Source organism: Neoarius graeffei, chromosome 14 (assembly GCF_027579695.1).
Source record: "Neoarius graeffei isolate fNeoGra1 chromosome 14, fNeoGra1.pri, whole genome shotgun sequence".
NCBI classification, from domain to species: domain Eukaryota; kingdom Metazoa; phylum Chordata; class Actinopteri; order Siluriformes; family Ariidae; genus Neoarius; species Neoarius graeffei.
Window position 1 is genome coordinate 59,337,629 of NC_083582.1, and position 19,190 is coordinate 59,356,818.

At 44.9% G+C, this 19,190-nt stretch overlaps 1 protein-coding gene across 1 annotated transcript in view; it reads right to left on the bottom strand.

Annotated features, from left to right (window-relative positions):
- LOC132898498 (cadherin-12) overlaps positions 1 to 19,190 on the bottom strand; it is a 294,117-nt gene that overhangs the window by 127,804 nt on the left and 147,123 nt on the right. Inside the window, exon 4 of the mRNA XM_060940161.1 lies at positions 5,720 to 5,839. Coding sequence (XP_060796144.1) covers positions 5,720 to 5,839 — 120 coding nt within the window. The remainder of the gene's footprint in view (positions 1 to 5,719; positions 5,840 to 19,190) is intronic.

The following is a 19,190-nucleotide window of genomic DNA, read 5'->3' on the forward strand; positions in this document are numbered from 1 at the left end:
ATGGAGTATTTAACATGCAGTGGGTCCTGCCCTAGTAGGTCACGGGAAGATCCTGGTGTGGCATTGGCTGGAGAAGCTGTCACAGAGCCGTCTGCATCAACACCGCATCAGAGTGAGGAGCACTCCGCTCCTCCTCCCTCTCTCGGGGATTCTCTTGGGGATTTCCTGTTAGAGCAGTCGCGAGACGAGACTCTGCGACATGCGTTTGACCAAGTGAGAGTAATCGATGGTCAAACTCTTCAGCCAAGCGCAGCGCCAACCTTCCCCTATTTTGCCATTATTAAAGATAGATTGTACCAAGTGATGCAGGACACTCAAGCCAAGGAACGAGTAACCCAGTTGTTAATCCCAAAGAGCCGTAGGGAACTCGTATTCCATGCAGTTCACTTTAATCCCATGGCTGGACACTTGGGGCAAGACAAAACGCTAGCCCGAATAACGGCCCGGTTCTATTGGCCTGGGATTCGTGGGGATGTCCGTCGGTGGTGTGCGGCATGCCGTGAATGCCAATTAGTAAATCCCGCGGCCACTCCAAAAGCACCGTTGCGCCCTCTTCCTCTAATCGAGACCCTGTTTGAGCAAATTGGGATGGATCTCGTCGGGCCATTAGATCAGTCAGCACGGGGATATCGCTTTATTTTAGTTCTGGTGGACTATGCAACGTGATATCTGGAGGCAGTGCCTCTCCGCAATATCTCAGCATGCAGTATTGCGGAAGCGCTCTTCCGCGTTATCTCCCGGGTCGGGATTCCGAAAGAAATACTGACAGACCAAGGCACCTCGTTTATGTCACGCACACTGCGCGAACTGTATGGGTTACTTGGGATTAAGTCCATCCGCACCAGTGTATATCACCCACAAACGGATGGATTAGTAGAGCGATTCAACCAGACACTCAAAAACATAATCTGGAAATTCATTAGTGAAGATGCGTGTAATTGGGATAAGTGGCTCAAACCCCTGTTGTTTGCAGTACGAGAGGTCCTGCAAGCCTCCACAGGGTTTTCTCCCTTCAAATTATTATATGGGTGTAAGCCGCGTGGCATTCTGGATGTGCTGCGGGAAAATTGGGAGGAGGGACCTTCACTGAGTAAAAATGAAATCCAGTACGTTCTTGACCTGCATGCAAAACTCTACACCCTGACACAATTAACACAGGAGAATTTACGGCAGGCACAAGAACGTCAAAGCCGGCTGTACGACAGGGGCACGTGCCTTAGAGAATTCACGCCGGGAGAAAAAGTACTCATATTATTGCCCACGTCGAGTTCTAAATTAGTCGCCAAGTGGCAAGGGCCCTTTGAGGTCACACGGCGAGTCGGGGACGTCGACTATAAGGTAAAGCGAATGGATGGGGCGGGGCACTGCAAGTATACCACCTCAACCTTTTAAAACACTGGAATGAGGGGGTCCCCGTGGCATTGGCGTCGGTCGTCCCAGAGAAGGTGTATCTGGGGCCGGAGGTAAAAAAGATAGCATCGCGGACCACTCCGGTCCCTTGTGGAGACCACCTCTCACCAACCCAACTCACGGAGGTAGCCAAGTTGCAGAAGGAATTTTCCGATGTGTTCTCGCCCCTTCCGGGTCGTACCCACCTCATAGAACACCACATTGAAACGCCCCCGGGGGTGGTAGTGCATAGCTGCCCTTACCGCTTGCCCGAACACAAGAAAAAGTGGTTCGGGATGAACTCAAGGCCATGCTCGAAATGACTGGAGCAGCCCAGTGGTCCTGGTTCCCAAGACTGACGGGTCAGTCCGGTTCTGTGTGGACTATAGAAAGGTCAACGCGGTGCCTAAATTTGACACGTACCCAATGCCTCGCATTGATGAGTTGCTTGATCGGTTAGGCGCTGCTTGCTTTTATTCAACACTGGATCTAACCAAGGGATATTGGCAGATCCCCTTGATTCCTCTATCCCGAGAGAAAACGGCCTTTTCCACACCGTTTGGTTTATACCAATTTGTCACGCTCCCCTTTGGGTTATTTGGGGCGCCCGCTACGTTCCAGCGGCTTATGGGCAGGGTCCTCCGCCCTCATGCTGCCTACACGGCTGCCTATCTAGACGACATAATAATCTACAGTCATGATTGGCTGCGGCACTTGGAACACCTGAGGGCTGTTCTAAAGTCGCTGAGGTGAGCAGGCCTCACAGCTAACCCGAAAAAGTGTGCGATTGGGCGGGTGGAGGTACGGTATCTGGGGTTCCACTTGGGTCATGGGCAGGTGCGTCCCCAAATTAACAAGACTGCAGCAATTGCGGCCTGCCCGAGGCCCAAGACCAAAAAGGAGGTGAGGCGGTTCTTGGGGCTGGCTGGCTATTATCGTAGGTTTATACCTAACTATTCGGATGTCACCAGCCCACTAACCAACCTCACTAAAAAGGGGGCTCCAGATCCGGTCCAGTGGATGGAGCAATGCCAACAGGCCTTCTTGGAGGTAAAAGCTGCACTGTGTAAGGGGCCACTTTTACACTCCCCTGACTTCTCTCTCCCCTTTATTTTGCAGACTGATGCATCGGACAGGGGGTTGGGGGCCATTTTGTCCCAGGAAGTGGAGGGTGAGGAGTGCCTGGTGCTGTGCATCAGCCGGAAGCTGTCAATGCACGAGAGCAAGTACAGCACAATTGAAAAGGAGTGTCTCGCCATCAAGTGGGCGGTCCTCGCCCTCCGATACTACCTGCTGGGGCACCCTTTCACTCTCTGTTCGGACCACGCGCCCCTCCAGTGGCTCCACTGCATGAAGGATGCCAATGCGTGGATCACCCATTGGTATCTCGCGCTCCAGCCATTTAAGTTCGAGGTGATCCACAGTCCAGGGGCGCAGATGGTGGTGGCAGACTTCCTGTCCCGTCGGGGGGGGGGGAGTCAGCTTCAGGCCGGACAGCTCCCCGGCCTGAGTCGGCCGGTGGGGGTATGTGGCAGCGGGGGCGTGGCCAAGCAGCAGTCTGTGAATGGAGGGCGGGGTCAGGGAAGGTAAGTGGCTAGGTCATTACACCTGATGTCAATTTGTGTGTGTGTGTGTTTTTGTTTGTTGCAGGGATGGAGTATAAAGGGAGGGGGAGAGGAGAGAAGAGGCTCTCCCCGACCACAACACTTGTGTGAGTGAGTGCGTGAGAAAGAAAGAAAGAAAGAAAGAAAGAAAGAAAGAAAGAAAGCTGAAAAGCCGAATTAAGTGCGTGTGTGTAAACACAAACTCTCACCTGCCGTGCTTCTGTGCTCCACCCACACCGGGGTTTACTACAGTGATAAAAATCTATGTCTGGATTTCTGTGAAGCTGCTTTGTAGCATTTACTATTGTTAAAAGAGCTATACAAGTAACATTAAATAAAATTCAATAGACAAAGAGTTCCAAACATTTGCTTTACAGCACACTATTATATAATAAAACACATTTGTTAAAAATAAATAAATAAAATATTAAATAAAATACCCTCATCAAGGTTGTCTGGCTTTTTACTTGCAGAGAGAGAATAACTTTCATTGATCAAGCTGATTTATTTTCAAAACTGAACAACAGTTTACTTTTTTTGTTACTTTTGCCTTTTGAAATGCAAAGGCAAATTGGATTTAATTTTTATTTGGATATTTCTACTATCTATTTATTATTGGATGTGTGTGTGTGTGTGTGTGTGTGTGTGTGTATACAGTGCAATGCAATAATGAGTACACCCCCCCTGAAAAACGACATTTTTCACAGTATTAAAATGAACACAAACAATATGTCCCAAACAGTTCCTTGATGATGTTTATTGCACTATGTTCTTACATTATAATTCAAGCAGAAAGGTGAAAAGATGCCTTAAATTACATATTTTTCTGTTTCCGTGAAAGTGGGGTGGAGCAAAAGTGAGTACACCCCACAACAAACTCAATTACATCCAGTACATTTAGTACTTTGTATGGCCTCCATTATTTGCAATGACAGCCCCAAGTCTCCTTGGCATGGAGTGCACAAGTTGACAACATTTGGCTACATCAATCTTTTTCCATTCTTCAAGGATGACATCTTTCAGAGCCTGGATGTTGGATGGAGAGTGATGCTCAACCTGCCTCTTCAGTATTCCCCAAAGATGCTCTATAGGGTTCAGATCAGGTGACATAATTGGCCATGGAATCACTCTCACCCTGTTCCTCTTCAGAAAGTCAGCAGTGGCCTTAGATGTGTGTTTTGGGTCATTGTCATGTTGAAAAATGGCACGACGACCAACGGCCCGAAGTGATGGAAGCATCTTAGCTTTCAGTATAGAGCAGTACATTTGAGAATTCATGATGCCATCAATGAAATGCAGTTCTCCAACACCCGCAGCACTCATGCAACCCCACATAAGAACACTACCCCCTCCATGTTTCACTGTGGGCACCATGCATTTTTCCTTGTACTCCTCACCCTTGCGACGTCAGACTGTTTTGAAGCCATCAGTTCCAAAAAGATTGATTTTGGTCTCATCACTCCAGAGTATAGAGTCCCAGTAGCCTTCATCCTTTTCAGCATGTGCCCTGGCGAACTCTAGACGGGCTTTTTTGTGACTGGGCTTTAGGAGAGGCTTCCTTCGGAGACGACACCCATGTATGCCATTCCGCTGCACTGTACAGCATATTGTGTCACGTGACACATTCACTCCAATTTCAGTGTCTACTTCCTTAGATACCTGTTGTGCACTTGCATGCCGATTTTCCTCAACTTTTCTCATTACAAGCCGCTCCTGCCTGGGTGTTAATTTTCTTGGCCGGCCTGTACGTCTCTGTACTTTGGCTGCAGTTCCATCTGTCTTGAATTTTTGGATCACTTTTGCAACCGTGTTCTTACTGATAAGTAAGGCTTTACTTAGGCCTCACCTCTCTTGTGTAAAGCAATAATCCGCTTTCTCAGATCCAGAGACATTTCCTGGCCATGAGGTGCCATTGCTGACAGCGGAAAATGGGAAAGGGTGGTTTGCTTTAGGTAACAGCGTTTTGTAGCCAACTGCCTAATTAACACCTGTGTAATGACTAATTAGACTCACCTGTGGTTAATTGTTTGTTCAGGTCCACATTGGTAGCCTAAAAAGTTGCTTTACTCAGAGCCCTTCAGTGGGGTGTACTCATTTCTGCACCACACAAATTTCACTAAAACTGAAATAAAAATCATTTAAGTTATATTATTAGCCTTTGTTTTGAGTTCAAAAGCTCAACAGAACCTGTGTTTAACTTAGTCTGGGAACATTTTGGAAATATATCTTTGTATTCCTTGTCATATTGTGTGAAATGTTACTTTTCAAAGAGGGTGTACTCATTATTGCATATTGTCACGGCTTGGCTCAAACCATGACAAAGAGGAAGACACAGGGGTAAAGTTCAAATAATAATTAATTTATTATAATAACAAAATACAAAAAAAATCAACAAAATCAGCAAAGTGGAGTGCATGAATGCGTGAACAATGAGCTCGTGCGTGTTGCATGCAAAAAAAAACAAAAGAAAGGAAAAAAAAAGAAGCTCCCACGGGAAACGGGCAAAAAGTGGTTTTAAGGACGTGGCGACACCGGGCCCAGGTGTCGCCAATTTCCGGGATGGTCTGCAGCCACGCCTACAAGGAACACACATACACACACACAAAGCAAGACAAACACAGACAAGGCCAGCAGACCATCACAATATATATATATATATATATATATATATATATATATATATATATATATATATACAGCCATTTAGTAAAGAATACAGAGTTTACCTGTTTCAGGCTCAACAGAGAAGTATGGCTGGCCATGCAGGATGCTGTACACCACTTTCGCACTGTTGCCATAGGTGGGATCATCTGCATCTGTTGCTGTTACTTTTGTCACGTATGTTCCTGTGAAAAAGACACAGGATGTGCATAAGTGTCCTGTTAACTTTATGATATTAAATTTGATTACTTATTGACTCGCAAAGAAAGTGTGATGAGTCTCTCCTCTTGAATAACGAAAGTTGAACTTCAGTTACCTGAGAGAGATATGGACATGTGTGTTTTTTTTTACAGCAGCAGGTTATCTATCTATCTATCTATCTATCTATCTATCTATCTATCTATTTCCATCCATCCATTATCTGTAGCTGCTTATCCTGTCCTACAGGGTCGCAGGCAAGCTGGAGCTTATCCCAGCTGACTATGGGCGAGAGGCGGGGTACACCCTGGACAAGTATATAATATATATATTCCCATGAATTATCTTTTGACAAGGCAAAAGTCAGTAGTATGCAAAGTGTCATCAAGGTAAAAAAAGTGGCTACTTTGAAGAATCTGAAATATGAAACATATTTTATTTTGTTCAACATTTTTTGTTTAGGACATAATTCCATATATACTTCCCATATGTTTATTTATATATATATATATATATATATATATATATATATATATATATATATATATATATATGGAGAGAGAGACAGAGAGAGAGAGAGAGAGAGAGAGAGAGAAGTTGGGATGGTATGGGAAATGAATGCAAGACATTCCATGTTTTGTCTGGTCAATTTCATTTCATTTGTTAATATACATCCATTCCTGTGTTTTAGACCTGTAACACATTCCAAAAAGTTGGGACAATGGCACTTTCAGGCTATTAATGAGTTTAAAAAAATTAAATAATGATGTGTTTTGAAGCAGGTAATGTCAACAGGTCATTGTAATCACAATTTGGTACCAAAGCAGCATCCAGGGAAGGCCTTGTCTTTGACGAGCAAAGACTGGCCAAGGATCTCCAGTTTGTCAACAAATGTGTGAGAAAAGTATTGAAATGTTTAAACACAATGTTCCTCAGAGAAAGATATAAAGGGATTTGGACAGAAAGGTGTCGGCATTAACTTTTTTAGCAGTCTGTGCTACAGTAGCTCTTCTGTGGGATTGGGCCATATGGGCTGGCCTTCGTGCCCCATGCAAATCAACGAGCCTTCAACACCCATGACCCTGTCACTGGTTCACCGGCTGTCCTTCCTTGAACCACGTTTGGTAGGAACTAGCCACTGCATCCCAGGAACATCCCACAAGATGTGCCATTTTGGAGATGCTCGGACCCAGTCATTTGCCATCGCAATTTGACCCTTGTCAAAGTCACTCAGATCTTTATGCTTGAAAACAAACATGGAAGAGGGTGCTGATTCCCAGAGCACTAACTATGCCCTATATACCATCTAGCAGTTGAAGGTGTTCATGACTGGACTGACATTGAGCTGCTTGAGAGATGGCCTGAGGCAGTTACAGTACAGGGCGAGGACAATGCTGCGCACCAGTGCCTAGCTCTCCCCCCATGCCTGCTGCCCTGTGTTGGTCTGTCTGGGGTGCTGGGTGCAGCAGTGTGTGCCCGTCGGTGCCTGCCTGCCTGCCATGCTGGCGCTTGGGGAATGATGGGGCTTTGCTTTCTTTTTGCATTATATGATCATTGTATAAGTACTGCAGGGTTTTTTCTTTTGTCTGTTTTGGTTTATCTTTCTTGCTTTTTGTCTTTTTTTGTATTTTTTTCTATTATCTCTGTTGTCCTCATATTTTATATCCTTTTTTTCTTGTCCTGTCTTTCATTTCTGTACCCTCTAAGCCAGGGGTCACCAAACTTTTTTCTCTGGGGGCCACATTGTCGTTCCTGACTGTGATGGGGGCCGGGGTCGGGTCAGCTATATCACATAGAATTGTATGACCCAGACAAATACGACCACCAGCAGGCCTCATTGTGTAGTAGAGATTACTAGCCTGGCACGGCCATCCCCACTACTATATCCATACTACTATATCAACACTTGATTCCTGGCACATATTTGTTTATCTTTACTAGTGGTTTGCAAAAGTAGTAATCAAGTCTTCACACTTTGTTTTAATTTGAAATACCACTGATATTCCATTTATTTATTTTCTAATAAAAATAATATCAAAGCTGTCAAGGTAAGAAACATCTGCCTATTTGAGGTGATTGACACTGGCAAAGGTGAGTGGAAAATTATAAATTGTAGGTAGGTCTGTTGATATTATTAATAATATAAATAATAATTGTATGCAGCACTTAATAAAGGTCAAATAAATAGGCCTATAAAATAAATACATTTTAAAAAACAGTGAAATTATAATAATATGAGCAATAGATCAATAGATCACAGCAGTTGTGCTGTGTCCTGCACGTCATTGCTCTCATCCATGGCCAAAGCAAAAAATTCGAATTCTGACGCTTTCTCATTCAGCTGGTCATACACGTTGTCCCCCAAATCTTCGGTTCGCCTGGTCATAGTAGGTGCGGAGAGACTCACCGCATTGAGCGCATCCTTCTTGTCGGGACACACCTCCTCGGCCACAGCAAGCATGCATACTTTAACAAAGTCCCCATCAGTAAACGGCTTTCCATGGGTAGCTAGTAGGTGAGCTACCTTATAGCTAGCTCAGACAGCAGCCTGGTTGATCTGGGTTTGGTGAAGGAATACATTCTGTTGTGCAGCCAGTCCATATTTCATCCTCCGAATCCTGTCTTCTCTTGTTTGCCCTCACAAACTAGCATACTCTTTGTGGCGGGTTTCATAGTGACGACGCAGATTATATTCTTTGAAAACCGGCACACTTTCTTTACATACAAGATAAACTGCACGGTCCTTACACTGAATGAAAAAATAATCGGTGGTCCACTGTTCTTTAAAAACTCTGCACTCTCTGTCAGCTTTTCGCTTACTGCTAGCCATTTTGCTGTCCTGAACACTGACAGTTCTCTGCGCATGCGCTGCCTGTCACTGCTTGATCGCGAGCATATGACGAAAATTCGGAAAATATGAATAGTTCATTTTATAACTAAATATCAATTTTAATTGATAAAATCAACAAAATATAAGATGCAGACATGTTATTATTTGCCAAAAAGCAATTTAAAAAAAATAGGCCATGACCACTTTTGGGGATTGCCTCATAGGGCCGGTTCAAGTGATGGGGGGCAGAGGGGCTGGGGGGCCGGTCAAAGAGGGGTGGCGGGCCGGATCTGGCCCGCGGGCCATAGTTTGGTGACCCCTGCTCTAAGCCAAAGAAGAAGAAGAAGAAGAAGAAATAGGCATTATACTGCGTGAGGTAAAACATCTAATATTGTGCTGTTGTAATGTGTTGTGTTTTGAGTGCAATGCAGGTCAAAGATTATTTCCAAATCACTTTTCAGTTTTAATTTCAAGTTCAACATACTGTCCCAACTTTTTTCTGATTTGGGGTTGTATACATCAACCTAATCTGCTTGAGCAAACAGGCTTATGCCTTTATTAATACAGCACCATGTGGCTAGCAGGTGGTTAACAATGGCATTAAAAGTTTGGCTGAGTGAGAGCTCGGCTTTAATCCAATAAACAAAGGCCAGCCATGTTTGACAGAATAGCAATGCTGTAGAGATGCTGGAGAAAGGCCATGATCATATTTAGGATGTGGTGGAGAATTAATAAGAGAAGCAGTGGTGACATTCAATATCAACTATGCGTTCTTAATGTTAATATATATGCGTTCATAATGGAAATATATTGCTGAAAAGTATTGCTCCCGACATTAACAGATTGAGTCTGGCAGTACAAATTAGTATGATTGACGAGGAAAAAAAAAGTTTTTATTTTTATTTTTTTTATTCCCATGTCATAGATGTACATAAAGATGCAGAGTAATGAAACAGTGTTCCTCTTGGACCATGTATCAACACACACCATAATATAAAAGCACAATAAATATGACGAGATACAATAAATATGAAAGACCAGGGAAGGCATGGCAGATTAAACATTCCTAACTTCATTATCTCATCTCATTATCTCTAGCCGCTTTATCCTTCTACAGGGTCGCAGGCAAGCTGGAGCCTATCCCAGCTGACTACGGGCGAAAGGCAGGGTACACCCTGGACAAGTCGCCAGGTCATCACAGGGCTGACACATAGACACAGACAACCATTCACACGCACACCTACGGTCAATTTAGAGTCACCAGTTAACCTAACCTGCATGTCTTTGGACTGTGGGGGAAACCGGAGCACCCGGAGGAAACCCATGCGGACACAGGGAGAACATGCAAACTCCGCACAGAAAGGCCCTCACCGGCCACGGGGCTCGAACCCGGACCTTCTTGCTGTGAGGCGACAGCTCTAACCACTACACCACCGTGCCGCCCTCCTAACTTCATTATGATAATGAAAATGTTGCATCTCACATGCAGCAACATATACATTTAGTAGCATCTGGAGAATAGATTAATGAACAAATGAATAAACTAGAATACAGTTGTTATGTCCTGTTCCAAAGTGTATACATTTCATTAAGTCCAGAGTCACTATTGAGCACTGTTTTTGCTTGTTTGTGTATTTATTTCAGTAACTGTTAGAATGGGCTTTGTAGGCTTCTCTGTTTATGAGCTTAACAGCGTTTTTGATTGTGTAATTTGATACAGTTATAAGTATACACAACTGCTTGGAGGAAGCTTGGCCTAATTAATTGTTAGGATTTCTTTCCAGTCTGCCCCCCCCCCCAAAAAAAAAAAAAAAACAATAGCTCACTTCTGTAAGACCTAGCCTCCTAAACAGACCCCTGAGTGGGACACAGCACTCTGATGCCAGCCATGCCTCCCAGCTGCAGAAAATAGTGGGAGGCTATTGAATTTTTTTTTTTTAACAGAAAACCAGAATTTGTTTTCTAAAACGCTGCATTGTGCTGTTGGGTGTCAGAATTGTGTGTTTACAAACACATCGATCTGGACCACATACTATCAAACTGGTCCCCTTTCCAGAGTCTACACAAGACAGTTGTGGTTACAGACAATTTGAGGAGCTCAGTTTTGAGGATCAGAGGAGCTCCATCATTGCAAGACCCATTTCCTATCTGCTAAGTATCTATTTATCATATCAGTGAAGCTGGTTTGCTGACCTACAGGTTTAGCTTGCTAGTTAACTCATCAGTCTTATTTAGATTACTTTAACAAACTTATTTAGCCCACCTAATATATGCAGAATACAATTGTTCATCGCACCTGACTCAACTTTACAGGCCCTCCTCCTGTCCCACCTTTGAGCCAGTAGCTTGGTCATCGCTCCCTCTCTCTCTCACTACCCCCTCCCCCTCCAGAGGCACCAGGACCTGAGCTGAGAGGCTTCAGTGGGTTGTCAAATGGGCACCCCCCTTCACCGGCGTTTCGCCAATTTAGTCCCATGACGCCTCCAGGGGGCTCGGCCGTAGAACCAGCATCCTGGAGCTACCCCCACCTCTGCCACTCAGCTCAGTAGCCCCTTACTGACCTATACCCTACCCTATACATCCTGACACCCTACCCTATATTCTTGATGTTCCATTCTCCCATCGCTTATCCCGGTTCAGCCAAATCCACCGGGATGCCACCTCCGCCTGTTTGGTCATGCTGCTTATAAGCTGTTTCCTAACCAGTCCCTCAATGCCTAGTTGTCCTAGTGTCTGCCAGAGTCATTTCCCTGCGAAGCCGCGGCAACCCACTTCCACCGGCAGATTCCAAGCTTTCCACCTGTTCTGCTGGCACTCGAGGATGAGGGCCTGATATTTCCGACTCTTGAACTCATGTGCCTCTTCCATCCTCTCTTCCCAAGGCACGGTTAATTCCACCAATGCAACCTGCTTAGTGGCTTTTGACCAGAGAACGACATCTGGCCTAAAACTTGTGGTCGCTACCTCTTCTGGGAACTTCAGCTGCCTTCGTAGGTCTACCCGCATCTCCCAGTCATTTGCTGTGGCCAAGATCCCTCTCACCATTGGTTGTGACATGCTGGTCTCTCCTGCCCTGAGAAACTTGATGTACTGTGGTCCTTTAAATGGCTTTCTCTGCTTCCTCCTGGCCTGCTCCAAACCTTCCGCCAGTTTGGTCAAAACCTGGTCATGTCTCCACCGAAATTTCCCATCTGCCAGGTTTGAACGGCATGAGGAAAGGACGTGCTTGAGGTTAGCTGGTTTTCCACAGAGTGTGCAGCATGGACTTTCTACTAACCCCCATATGTGAAGGTTTGATAGTGTTGGCAGGACATCGTACACAGAGCACAATAAGAATTTCACTCTATAGCCCTCCATGTTCCACATGTCCTGCCATGTTAATGTCCTTTCTTGCACCCCCTCCCACCTAGTCCAGCAACCCTGTTTGCCCATCATCACTGCCTTGGCCTGCCTGCTTTCCTCTTCTGCCCTGCGGACTTCCTTCTGCACCATACCCCGGCACTCCTTCGGGGTCTCTTTCGCCCAGCTTGCCCTTGTGATGCATCCCAGGCCCAACCTCCCTTGGGCCACCGTGCCAACGATGTCGGCCTATTGCAGACGGTCTTCTGCCTCTCTCAGTGCCTTATTTGCTGACCACTTACGACCTGTTTTGACTTTGATTCCTGCTTGGCGAACTTTCTCGTCCTTGCTGTCTCACAACATCATTGCCTGGCGTGTTTTTGCCATCTTAAATTCCTCCACCACCGAAGTAACTGGCATCCGCAACTTGCTCCCAGTGCTGTAGAGTCCAATTGAGCAAAAGCTTCTTGGGACCCCAAGCCATCTCCTCAGGTAGGAGCTGATCCTCCTCTCCAGCCTTTCCACTGTGGACACAGGGACCTCATACACAAGTAGTGGCCAGAGCACTCTTGGGAGGACCCCGTACTGGTACCCCCAGGCTTTGTATTTTCCGAGTAATCCACTCTTGTCCAGAGCAGTCATCCACTTGTCTACCTGAATGAGCATCTCTTTCACGCTCTCTCTGTCATTGAGGTCTGCCCTGAACCACTTGCCTAAGCTCTTCACAGGCTTCTCTCGTACTGTTGGAATGGTGACATCCTTGATGTTAAAGTGGATACAATCCTGGACTTGCCCCTTCCTCAGCACCAGGCTCCTGGAGTTTGCTGGTTTAAACTCCATTCTTGCCCAATCCATGAGTCCCACCAGGTCCTCCAAAATCCATCTTCCCACTGGTACTGACTTGGCTGTAATTGTCAGGTCATCCATGAATGCCCTAATGGGTACCTGCTGGATGCCACTTGACAGTATTGCACCTCGCTGCAGTTTCTCAGCTGATTTCACAAGAAGATTCATTCCTGCAGAAAACAGGACCACTGATATTGTGCAGCCGGTAACAATCCCCACCTCTAGCCTTTGCCAGTTGGTAGTAAAGTTCCTGCAGGTGAAGAGCATCTGGAACCTCTCAAAATATCCCTGCAGGAGACTCTGGAATCGCTCTGGAACATGATAAGTCCTTAGAGTTATTTCCACTAGCTTGTGGGTGATTGTGCCGTAGGCATTTGCTAGGTCAAGCCACAGTACTGCAAGATCACCCCAGCTCCTTTTTGCATCCTCTATGATCTTGGAGACTATGCTGGTGTGCTCCAGGCACCCAGGCTCCCCTGGGACACCTCCTTTCTGCACTGATGTATCCATATATCCATTATCCAGCATAAAGGTTGTCAGTCTCTTTGTTAGGATCCCAAAGAAGATTTTCCCTTCCACATTGAGGAGCGAGATGGTATGAAATTCCTTGATGTTTGAAGAGTTTTCTCCTTTCGGGATAAAGCAACCATCTGCTCTCACCCATTCTTCTGCCAGAAAGTTCTTCCTCCATGCTATCTTCAACAACTTCCAGAGGCATCTCCTGAGCCTCTCGCAGCATTTGTACACCTTATAAGGAATACCGTTAGGCCCAGGGGCTGATTTTCCTCTGGCTTTCTTGATGAAGTCATTCACTTCTTTCCAGCTTGGCTCACCTGCCTTGAAGGGGATAGTAGGTTCGGGTGGTTTAATGATCTTCTGCATCTTTTTCAGGTTCTCTTCTCTCCTGGGGTCGCTATGGACTTGATGTAGATAGTGCTCTACTTCGTCCTTTGTTTCCTGCATCTGGCCTGATCTTTTATCCCCTAACAGTTTGGATAAATACTTGAATGGGTTTTTCGTGAAGTTTGTGCTTTCCTGCATTCGTCATCTCCTGTCTCGACGGTGGAGCTCCGCTCTGTGCAGTGTCTTTATGCGCTCCCTTAGATGAGTTCAGATCTCTGTGAGCCCTGGCTTCTCTTCCTCTCTGGCCTCCCTAAATGCTTTTTTTAGCCTCCGCAAGTCGCCTCTTAAGGTAGATATTTCTTTCAGTCGCCGGTTTTCCTTTGGCTGGGAGCTTGACCCTGTTCTCACATCCACCTTCCCGAACCGCTCAATCCCCATACTCCAAATGATAGTGGACATAGCCTTCAACTTTCTGTCCACATTTCCTGTGCTTAATGCTTCCAGTACTCTGTTGACATCCTGGTCAAAGGTCACCCATTCCTTGCTTTCCCTTGAAGCTGGCCACTTGACCTGTTCTTTCCTGACCTCACTAATGCTGTTGTTCTGAATAGGTCTTGTGGCTTGGTTGGTCTCACCCTCTGCCTGGTGCCTCACCTCCTCCTCTACATCAGTGATGTTTGTCCTGCCTTTCTCATTGTCTTGCGCTTGGAGATTCTGTGGACTGTGGTTTGGTTCCTGCCTCAGCTTCTCCTCCGTCTCACCAGGTTGCCCTGAGCGTTGCACAGGACTCGTGAGTTGCAGGCACTTCATCTTTGCCTGATGTATCTTTAATCCCCTTTGATTTTTGCATATCCTCCCACATCTGCAGACTCGGGATGGGTCAATCTGTTCCGTTATTGATTGATCATTGCCTGGTGTCGTATCGATGGTCCGTCCTGTGGGTCGATCATCCTCCCCCGCTCTCGCTCGGCCCTGGGGGTATCTTACAATAAGTCTCTCCATAGGACATAGTGGTGGGTTTCCTCCTCCCGAAGGATGTGCTTCAGCTTGCCAGGCCTCTGCACCCCAGTTTTGGTCTTTCCCAAACGTCAGCAGTCTTTCCTAGCTGTCACTGTTCTTCCTCAGTCACCAACTAGTCTTTCCTAGTTGTCACTGAGTCTACCAGGAAGGAATATGCAGAATATGATTGTTCATCGCACCTGGCTCAACTTTAAAGGCCCTCCTCCTGTCCCACCTTTGAGCCAGTAGCTTGGTCATCGCTCCCTCTCTCTCTCACTACCCCCTCCCCCTCCAGAGGCACCAGGACCTGAGCTGAGAGGCTTCAGTGGGTTGTCAAATGGGCACCCCCCTTCACCGGCGTTTTGCCAATTTAGTCCCATGACGCCTCCAGGGGGCTTGGCCGTAGAACCAGCGTCCTGGAGCTACCCCCACCTCTGCCACTCAGCTCAGTAGCCCCTTACTGACCTATACCCTACCCTATACATCCTGACACCCTACCCTATATTCTTGATGTTCCATTCTCCCATCGCTTATCCCAGTTCAGCCAAATCCACCGGGATGCCACCTCCGCCTGTTTGGTCATGCTGCTTATAAGCTGTTTCCTAACCAGTCCCTCAATGCCTAGTTGTCCTAGTGTCCACCAGAGTCATTTCCCTGCGAAGCCGCGGCAACCCACTTCCACCGGCAGATTCCAGGCTTTCCACCTGTTCTGCTGGTACTCAAGGATGAGGGCCTGATATTTCCGACGCTTGAACTCATGTGCCTCTTCCATCCTCTCTTCCCAAGGCACAGTTAATTCCACCAATGCGACCTGCTTAGTGGCTTTTGACCAGAGAACGACATCTGGCTTAAAACTTGTGGTCGCTACCTCTTCCGGGAACTTCAGCTGCCTTCGTAGGTCTACCCGCATCTCCCAGTCATTTGCTGTGGCCAAGATCCCTCTCACCATTGGTTGTGACATGCTGGTCTCTCCTGCCCTGAGAAACTTGATGTACTGTGGTCCTTTAAATGGCTTTCTCTGCTTCCTCCTGGCCTGCTCCAAACCTTCCGCCAGTTTGGTCAAAACCTGATCATGTCTCCACCGAAATTTCCCATCTGCCAGGTTTGAACAGCATGAGGAAAGAAAATCTACATCAAGAAACTCACTAGTGAACACTCAATAGCTAGGTCAAGCTCTTACTGAGGAGATGCCTATGGTATAATAGACATGTTTAACAAGCAAACTTTCATCATCTAACAAATGAGTTTATGGCAGAACATTATGGTAGTGCCATATACACTATATGGCCAAAAGTATGTGGGCACCTGACCATTGCAACCATATATGGATCTTTCCCAGACTGTCCCCGCAAAGTTTAGAACACACAGTTATCTCGAATGCATTTGTGTGCTGTAGCATTTAGATTTTCTTTCACTGGAAATAAGGGGTCTGTTCCAGTAAGACAATGCCCCTGTGCACAAAATGAGCTCCATAAAGACATGGATTGCCAAGGCTGGAGAGGAAGAACTTGAGTGGTCTGCACAGAGCCCTGACCTCAACCATACTGAACACTTTTGGTATGACATCATTGCTAGAACTCACTAATAATTTTGTGGCTGTATGGAAAAATCCCACAATCTGCAGTCGTAAAATACCTTCCTATAAGGGTGCAGGCCCTTATAACAGTAAAAAAGATGGCTAGAACTCTACATAATTGTGGCCATATAGTGTACATCTGGCCATTGCAGGCTAGACCACTACTTAGGATCATTTAAATACTGAAAGGATGCCAAACCATAAGGAAACCATCTTCTGGAGTTACACCATTTAAAAGTGTTAGTTTAGCTAAAAAGCACTCCCTGACTTTTAGTGGTAATCCATAAGTCAATAGAATTTTAATTAAGTAAACCTGATTCCGAAACAAAATTCTTGATTGATTATTCAATCAGATTATAAAAATGGAGCATCAGGTTGCTAGGTTACTCACATCTTTTTGCAACCAGGTTGTGCCTGCATCCTTTTTTTTTTTAAGGAACACTGAAGGGGTCTATAAGCAGACATCAGATTTGCTTGTTGTTTCCCAGTAATATATTAAAAAAAAAATCTTCAGTATCTTTCTAGTCCTCAGATATACTCGTATACATGAACTGGGCCTACCATCTTACTATTCCTCTCTGTCTCAACAGAGACTATAATTCATATTAAACAACAATGCTTTATAACTGCTAACCCATTCATCCATCCATTATCTATACCACTTATCTGTCAGATTCACAGAGGAAGCTGGAGTCAATCCAGGCAGGACCCCAGGCAGGTCGCCAATCTATCATAGGGCTAACACGGAGATGAACAACCATTCACACTCACATTCACACCTATGGGCAATTTAGAGTAGCCAATTGACCTCATTGACATGTCTTTGGACAGTGGGAAGAGGAGAAAACCCACACTGGCACAGGGAGAACATGCAAACTTGACACAGGAAGGCCCCAAATGGCTGCAAGGTACAAACCCAGAACCTTCTAGCTGAGAGGCGGCAGTATTGCACTGCACCACCATGCTGTCCACTGCTAAACCATTGTGATTATTCTGGCAACATTCATTTTCATTCTTTCTTTTTTCCTTAAAATATACTGACTCTTCATTTATTAATCATAAACATATAGAACATACGGTAGAAGCATAATTACATGGTGTCAGGTGAGCCCATGAACTGCACTTTTAGACAATGCTGCTGAACTACTGTGCCAGATCAGGATCAGAGGTGGTGCCAAATTGTGCGTTAAAACTATGCTTCCGGCCTACATGCTCACTCGATGTTACCTAGAATGCACCACGGTCAGCAAGCGTTGCTGCTGTAGACTATCACACCCCTAATCATGCAAACCTGTCTTGAGTTTGAGAAGTGATTAGTTTCTGTGCAAAAGTCTGAGTTTGATATGTTTTCTTAATCTTGCATTACACATGATTACCCTTTGCTCTTGAACAATTCTTATGTGATATCTTGTTCAGGTTCATATTTAGATTCTTTATGTTTCTTATGGGGGGTCGCAGGCAAGCTGGAGCCTATCCCAGCTGACTACGGCCAAAAGGCGGGGTACACCCTGGACAAGTTGCCAGGTCATCACAGGGCTGACACATACACACAGACAACCATTCACACCTATGGTCAATTTAAAGTCACCAGTTAACCTAACCTGCATGTCTTTGGACTCTGGGGGAAACCGGAGCACCCGGATAGGGGGAGAATATGCAAACTCCACACAGAAAGGCCCTCATCGGCCACGGGGCTCAAACCTGGACCTTCTTGCTGTGAGGCGACAGCGTTAACCACTACACCACCATGCCGCTCCTCTGTTGAAGCTATTATTAAAATAATTTTGCATTTGCATCCACCTCCTACACTACTTCTATGACACATAGTCCTTTATACAGATTATATATCAATTGGTCTTATATCCTGATCTTTTAATTAAAATATTAAATCATTAATATGATTTTAATTTACTTTAATATTTATTACTTAATTAAGCAGATTAATAATAATAATAATAATAATAATAATAATAAGTTTCTCCACAGATAGAACATTTGGGCCACATGTGACACTTATCTGGTGTATTTGGTCTTTTTTTGTTTGTTTGTTTTGAAATACTCACAAATTTTTCTTTAGGATCACTTCTGACATGAAGGTATATGGCACAAATATGAAAAACAGATGTGAGCCTCATGTGACATGAATATGGCAGACTACAGAAAGCATTTACCTGTGGACTTAGTTTGGCTTACATTTGGAAAACATTGCCTGGAGTGAAGTTGGGGAAACATGGCAGTCCATTCCTCACCCTAACTGAGGAGATAATAATCAATGACCATTATTTCTCAACTGTCCAAGTACTGATTTCATTTCTGGTTATTATGATCCTTTATCCAAATCTCCACCTCCACAAACATTAATTGTCAGATAGTTGTGTATTTTAGTTGGGTTGGGCAAACCAATGATGATATTATGTTTTCTTGTCTCAAACCCAGTAGGATCCAGATCCACTGTGAGCCTTATCAGGATAAACACAATGTTCACAGTTATCAGGATGAACTTACATTGTAGCTGTGCATATATGATGTTGAATAGCTAAAAAATTCAGTCAGAAATCTTGTCAGGTTAGTCCATGTTAATTAAGCTAGTTACCAATGAACACTGCATGCAGTGACTGAAGTTTGCTGGTATTAAGCAAAGGTTGTTGAATATCAGGGTATTTCTATAAGATTCACATAATTCTCATCATGGTGAATAATAGTTTATTTAATATCAGTAATGTTATGCCTACATTCATGAAACAGGAAACATTTATTGTTGTAATGTTACTGTGCAAAATCAGTCAGATTTTTAATGTACCATGTTCTTAGAGGTTATTGTTCTTAGAGAGTTATTAGAGAATATTCAATTAGAAATGATTTGATTCTGTGTAACATGACATTGTATAGGAGGACATTGTCATTA